Consider the following 7,500-nt stretch of genomic DNA (forward strand, 5'->3'; position numbering starts at 1 on the left):
TGTATGTGAGTGTGAGAGAGAGAGTGTGTATGTGAGTGTGAGAGAGAGAGTGTGTGTGTGAGTGTGTGAGAGAGAGAGTGTGTAAGTGTGTGTGAGTGAGTGTGTGTGAGAGAGTGTGTGTGTGTGTGTTTGAGAGTGTGTATGTGAGTGTGAGAGAGAGAGTGTGTATGTGAGTGTGAGAGAGAGAGTGTGTGTGTGAGTGTGTGAGAGCGAGAGTGTGTGTGAGTGTGAGAGAGAGAGTGTGTAAGTGTGTGTGAGAGAGTGTGTGTGTGAGTGTGTGAGAGCGAGAGTGTGTGTGAGTGTGAGAGAGAGAGTGTGTGTGTGAGTGTGTGAGAGAGAGTGAGTGTGAGAGAGAGAGTGTGTGTGTGAGTGTGTGTGAGAGAGTGTGTAGGTGAGTGATTGTGTGTGTAGATTAGTGTTCTGGACACTATATACACATTTCATTTGTCATCTCATAGGATCAGTTTGTCAGAAAGTCGTTTGTACACACACTGTAAATGAACCAATGTTACGTTTCTACTATTCTAGATTTGGAAATGTCCAGTCAAATGTATTTGTTGAGCGCTTTCACAACAGCCGTTGTTTCAGAGCAGCTTTACAGGAGATGATGCTATAACAGAAAATAATATAATGCCAATATCAGTTATTCATGTTTAGAACTGTTAGTGGTTAAAATGAGAACTGAGGAAGTGTCGTTGTGATTCTATATGAACTATAAATCCTCGAAGGCATCGGGCTCAGGATATAATGCCAAAGTTTAGACAGGGAAAGAAATAGAATTAAATTAGCATAGATGCATTTAAAGCAGGTTACAGAATAAGAGAAGTGTGTCCGGTTCCGGCAGACCTAACTAAAGCCGCTATGAGGGATAAATGAGGTATGTCTGGTTAAATACATCTTTAGAGAGTGTGTCTGAGTCCCGAACACTGCTAGGAACATTATCCATAGTTTAGGAGCCAAACATGCAAATGATCTCCCTCCTTCTCTGTATTGTTAAAAGTGAGCGTGATGGATTATAATTAGGGATGCACCGAAATTTCTGCCGGCGAATATATACCTCCTCGCCCCGCCCCTCAGTGCTCAGATTTGACTCTGGATCGATCTAGCCCTTATCACGGCGCTACCAAACAAAGGCCGATCATGTCAGCGGTGTGGAAATTCTTCAAAGTTTCTGATAAGGACATCAAATTTGCGATCTGCAGTGTTTATTCAGCAGAACTTTCAAGATATATATATATACAGAGTACAGCAAGAGATTCTATGGGAAAGTGTCACAACTAGCGCAGCTACAACACAACTTGAGACGTATCGAGCTGAACTACGCCAGAAGTGACAATCCCCTTGACTACGGGCGCATAAACAAAGACGGCTTTCCTTTGCTTGCGCGGATTGTGCACAGGTATTTATCTGCCCAAGCACCAGCACAGAGAGTGAGAGACTGTTCAGTGCAGCATCTCATGTTCTTGATGAGCTTCTGACAGGAGAGACTGTCAGAACGTTTAGCAACTTTTGTTCTTGAAGAGAAACCTGTCACTTGTACTTAAATAGAAAGCGGTCCAATATGATGTGTATAGCAATTACATTACACTTGTTCTTCACTTGAGGATACATCTGTCGTTTACAGCTGCCTTTGGGTTTAGTTCATTTACTGCTGTTTTGCACAATAATTTCACTTAAAGTGTACAAACATAAACAGAATAGAGGACTGATCTATATATATAATTATATATTATAGTTATATATAGATCAGTGGAATAGAGGCCCTCTGCCATTCTGTGTTCGGACCCGGTGGTGAGAACGCCCCAAAGTTGTTTACTGGGTGAGAACGCCCCCCAAAGTTGTTGACCGGGTGAGAACGCCCCAAAGTTGTTTACTGGGTGAGAACGCCCCCCAAAGTTGTTGACCGGGTGAGAACGCCCCAAAGTTGTTTACTGGGTGAGAACGCCCCCCAAAGTTGTTGACCGGGTGAGAACGCCCCCCCAAAGTTGTTGACCGGGTGAGAACGCCCAAAAGTTGTTTACCGGGTGAGAACGCCCCCCAAAGTTGTTGACCGGGTGAGAACGCCCCCCAAAGTTGTTGACCGGGTGAGAACGCCCCCAAAGTTGTTGACCGGGTGAGAACGCCCCCCAAAGTTGTTGACCGGGTGAGAACGCCCCAAAGTTGTTTACCGGGTGAGAACGCCCCCCAAAGTTGTTGACCGGGTGAGAACGCCCCCCAAAGTTGTTTACCGGGTGAGAACGCCCCAAAGTTGTTTACCGAGTGAGAACGCCCCAAAGTTGTTTACCGGGTGAGAACGCCCCAAAGTTGTTGACCGGGTGAGAACGCCCCCCAAAGTTGTTTACCGGGTGAAAACGCCCCCAAAGTTGTTGACCGGGTAAGAACGCACCAAAGTTGTTTACCGGGTGAGAACGCCCCCCAAAGTTGTTGACCGGGTGAGAACGCCCCAAAGTTGTTGACCGGGTGAGAACGCCCCCAAAGTTGTTGACTGGGTGAGAACGCCCCCAAAGTTGTTGACCGGGTGAGAACGCCCCCCAAAGTTGTTGACTGGGTGAGAACGCCCCCAAAGTTGTTGACCGGGTGAGAACGCCCCAAAGTTGTTTACCGGGTGAGAACGCCCCAAAGTTGTTTACCGGGTGAGAACGCCCCCAAAGTTGTTTACCGGGTGAGAACGCCCCCAAAGTTGTTGACCGGGTGAGAACGCCCCCAAAGTTGTTTACCGAGTGAGAACGCCCCAAAGTTGTTTACCGGGTGAGAACGCCCCAAAGTTGTTGACCGGGTGAGAACGCCCCCCAAAGTTGTTTACCGGGTGAGAACGCCCCCCAAAGTTGTTGACCGGGTAAGAACGCACCAAAGTTGTTTACCGGGTGAGAACGCCCCCCAAAGTTGTTGACCGGGTGAGAACGCCCCCCAAAGTTGTTTACCGGGTGAGAACGCCCCCAAAGTTGTTGACCGGGTGAGAACGCCCCAAAGTTGTTTACCAGGTGAGAACGCCCCAAAGTTGTTTACAGAGTGAGAACGCCCCCAAAGTTGTTTACCGGGTGAGAACGCCCCCCAAAGTTGTTGACCGGGTGAGAACGCCCCAAAGTTGTTTACCGGGTGAGAACGCCCCCAAAGTTGTTGACCGGGTGAGAACGCCCCAAAGTTGTTTACCGGGTGAGAACGCCCCCCAAAGTTGTTGACCGAGTGAGAACGCCCCCCAAAGTTGTTGACCGGGTGAGAACGCCCCCAAAGTTGTTTACCGGGTGAGAACGCCCCCAAAGTTGTTGACCGGGTGAGAACGCCCCAAAGTTGTCGGATCTCTGATCCGGTTGGTTTGCTGGCTTCCGTGGCTGCAGCACACCGTGTTGTTCTCCCGCTTACTGGTTTCAAATCTGGCAATCCGGTGGTGTCAAAATACTATTGATGAGGGGGCAGAGGGCGAGATCACACAGACCAAAACATAAACTTCAAAGTAGAATATACTGGCTTTAGCATTGTTATCGGAGAAGCCAGCATGTTTGCTAATTCTCTAATGACAGATTATACTCATTTTATGATTTAGTACAGTAAATATATTACTTATAGCACCTTTAATATACTTACTGTACATGTCATTAAAGTATTGATTCTTCTAAAATTGCTCAGGAGAAATAAAAATATACACAAATGAGTCAAATGTGGAGTAAGATTATAGAGCTGTAAAATTTATGTTAGCATAGCTCAGATTATTAGCTCTTGGAAGAATTGAATGAGCAATGTTTGACTTCATGTTCAGATCTCTGACTGCAGGTATCTTGTCTAACCGGAGCACATTTTGAGACATCATTAAGATCTCTTCTGAAAGTTCCTGGATTACAAGCGTCGTTTTGTCAGGAGAAACCAGCAGGAAGTCTCCATTTGCACTTTAATAAAACATGCTCTCGGAGAATCACTTGAAGATCTCATGAGTGATTCTTTTCCTGTTTCCTATGAACCGTTCCTACATTGTCTATTGCAGAAGAGAATTCCCAGCTCAGTGTTAGCGATGTATGTCACAAGTATTAATCCATACAAACTATTTCAAGCTTTAGAACAGAGACCACCGTTTGTTCAGAAGTGCCAAATCCAAGCGATCAGGATTATGATTACGCTGAGCTGTGATCTGATCTGGGTTACTGAAGTCGCTTTAGTTGGCTGTAGTTGAGTTTTAGTGCAGTTATAGCTGCAAACCGGTCAACAAAATGCCTCAAGAGGAACACTGACTCTTTGTGATTTCATTCTGAAAGCTGTTAAGGTCTGGAACGTTTTAGGCGGAAAGAACCTGGTTTTGATTGTCGAGATTTGGAGTTAAAAACAGATCGCGGAGGGAGACGTTTGGGATGTAGGAGTTGGCCGTAATTGTTTTTGTGGGTTATCTCAAGGTAGATGTCTTGCTGTTAACGGTCATTGTTGGATGGTGCTAAAGATTCATCCGCACATCCCCAGCTGAAGGGGTTACAGCAGCTGTTGTTGCTCATTGGTGGAAGTTTGTGGCAGTGGCGCAGGCATGCTGCCCTCCACCGTCCCCTCTTCCTGCAGCAGGATGCTGGGCTGCGGTGATGTTCCTGTTCGCAGCGTTCTGGCTCTGATGTGTTTACACGCCGAGAACATTACAGACACACCGCTCGGGCGACACGTCCAGCTGCGCTTTCCTGCTCTGAGCAGTAACAGCGCTCCAAAGAACCACAGCAGGATGCCGTGGGGGAAAAATGCGGGCCAGGGACGACTGCTCGGTTTGAGGAAAACCACTGGACATGTCCCTGCCAGGTAGGGTTAATGGAGTTTATGGTTGGACTGTATCTCAAACTATGTTAATTTGACTAACATCTGGACAGTATGAATTGAATTGAGAGTGTAAATTCTGGTTTAAAGTTACTTTGTGTTAAGGTCGCAGGTTAATTATTACAGTCAAACGACCTAATCCCATAGGGGAACCTTGTTATCTGGATGGCTGTCCACTTTACTTAACGGTTGAACTCTGCAAGAAGCTTTTCAAATGCGATCTGGATTAAGACTGTAACAAAGTTCACTGTCACTGAGTCTAAAGTGGATTACTGGCGAGCTGACTCAACCGAGATAACCGAGACTGAGTTTGTTTCATATTTTATCCCATTTTCTTCCCAATTTAGAATGCCCAATTCCCAATACATACTTGGTCCTTGTGGTGGCGTGGTTACTCACCTCAATCCGGACATGTCTCAGTTGCCTCCGTGTCTGAGACGTCAATCCGCGCATCTTAACGCCCCACCGAGAGTGAGAACCACATTATAGCGACCACGAGGAGGTTACCCCATGTGACTCTACCCTCCCTAGCAACCGGGCCAATTTGGTTACCCCATGTGACTCTACCCTCCCTAGCAACCGGGCCAATTTGATTACCCCATGTGCCTCTACCCTCCCTAGCAACCGGGACAATTTGGTTACCCCATGTGACTCTACCCTCCCTAGCAACCGGGACAATTTGGTTACCCCATGTGACTCTACCCTCCCTAGCAACCGGGACAATTTGGTTACCCCATGTGACTCTACCCTCCCTAGCAACCGTGCCAATTTGGTTAACCCATGTGACTCTACCCTCCCTAGCAACCGGGCCAATTTGGTTACCCCATGTGACTCTACCCTCCCTAGCAACCGGGCCAATTTGGTTACCCCATGTGACTCTACCCTCCTTAGCAACCGGGCCAATTTGGTTACCCCATGTGACTCTACCCTCCCTAGCAACCGGCCCAATTTGGTTACCCCATGTGACTCTACCCTCCCTAGCAACCGGCCCAATTTGGTTACCCCATGTGACTCTACCCTTCTTAGCAACCGGCTCAATTTGGTTACCCCATGTGACTCTACCCTCCCTAGCAACTGGCTCAATTTTTTTACCCCATGTGACTCTACCCTCCCTAGCAACCGGGCCAATTTGGTTACCCCATGTGACTTTACGTTCCCTAGCAACCGAGCCAATTTGGTTACCCCATGTGACTCTACCCTCCCTAGCAACCGGGCCAATTTGGTTACCCCATGTGACTCTACCGTCCCTAGAAACCGGGCCAATTTGGTTACCCCATGTGACTCTACCCTCCCTAGCAACCGGGCCAATTTGGTTACCCCATGTGACTCTACCCTCCCTAGAAACCAGGCCAATTTGGTTACCACATGTGACTCTACCTTCCCTAGCAACCAGGCCAATTTGGTTACCCCATGTGACTCTACCCTCCCTAGAAACCGGGCCAATTTGGTTACCCCATGTGACTCTACCCTCCCTAGAAACCAAGCCAATTTGGTTACCCCATGTGACTCTACCCTCCCTAGCAACCAGGCCAATTTGGTTACCCCATGTGACTCTACCCTCCCTAGCAACCGGGACAATGGAGACCTGACTGGAGTCACTCAGCACGCCCTGGATTCAAACTCACGACTCGCTGAGATACCCCCAATTTTTTATTTTTAAAGAGAATTAGTGTATGTTTAAATTGACAGTAACCAAGATTAATAAACGCTGTAAATATATTGTTCATGTTAACTAATGTGAACAAGTAGAACCTCATTGTAAATGTATTAGTGTGGACGTGGCCTAAATGAGATCCTTATTGTTTTTGTCACCGATTATTTATAGTTGAACTACTTTATATGATCTTGTAAACTACAATAGTAGGAGTAGCTTTAACAACATTGCTGTAAATGTTTGTATATATAATGTTACATTCGACCTTTAGTCTTCACATTCAGCTTTTGTGTTCACGCTTGGCGTTGGTATGAGTGATTCTGTTCTCTCGCTATATAAAAGTCAGCACATTGTGTTGTGGTGTTTGAAACAACAATGAATCTGGAGATGTGGCGAGGAGGGGGTGGACATTCAGGTTTAAAAATAATCGCACTGTTCTTCCGTCACGTCGACCTGAAGCTAAAACAACAAGTCTGAATATCTTCATTCTTGAACTGTTAGAGGACAGATGCTGCATGCATTCCTCAAAGCACCTCACTGTACTGTGTGTCATGTCTCGGAGGTTTATATACTTGCACTGGTTTTTAGGTTTTATGTGCAGAATTTAGACGACTGAGATTGAATAGAACAATGAAATGTGTATCTGCGTCATTGAGCTTCCTGTTAGCATTAGCCAGATGTTTAAGTGCCATTACCGACAGATTTAATGAGCGTTGAGCGACCTGCGTCTGTGCAGACCTGCAGCGTTGTTCATTAAACTTAGAAAGGAAAGTCTGCACAAATATGAGGAAGAGGAACGTGATGATGGATGCAGAAGATATCTGAATACTTCTGTGAAGTGAAGGAAGAAAGATAAGAGTCCAGAGAACGCAAGAAAGAGTCTTTAAGTATACGCAGGTCCCACATAACATGTCCATGCACTTTATATCAAAGTTTAGGTCACATTTTAAATTAATATATAAGGGAAAGTGTATATATTATGTGCTGTGACTGATCACCATTTATTTTAAGATGTTTTCATCAAATTAACCCTTTAATGCATGACAGTGGATATATGTTTAAAAGCA

At 46.1% G+C, this 7,500-nt stretch overlaps 1 protein-coding gene across 2 annotated transcripts in view; it reads left to right on the top strand.

The window, feature by feature from the left end:
• Positions 1-7,500, top strand: part of LOC127653543 (rho GTPase-activating protein 40-like) — a 36,285-nt gene that overhangs the window by 1,569 nt on the left and 27,216 nt on the right. Inside the window, exon 1 of one of the 2 annotated variants that reach the window (XM_052140239.1) lies at positions 4,490-4,764. The exons of the other annotated variant lie outside the window; for it this stretch is intronic. Within the exon in view, the coding sequence (XP_051996199.1) occupies positions 4,505-4,764 (260 nt within the window). The 5' untranslated portion in view covers positions 4,490-4,504. Of the gene's footprint in view, positions 1-4,489; positions 4,765-7,500 lie in introns of those variants that run through there. 2 annotated transcript variants of the gene reach the window in all.

Source organism: Xyrauchen texanus, chromosome 13 (assembly GCF_025860055.1).
Source record: "Xyrauchen texanus isolate HMW12.3.18 chromosome 13, RBS_HiC_50CHRs, whole genome shotgun sequence".
Taxonomy (NCBI): Eukaryota; Metazoa; Chordata; class Actinopteri; order Cypriniformes; family Catostomidae; genus Xyrauchen; species Xyrauchen texanus.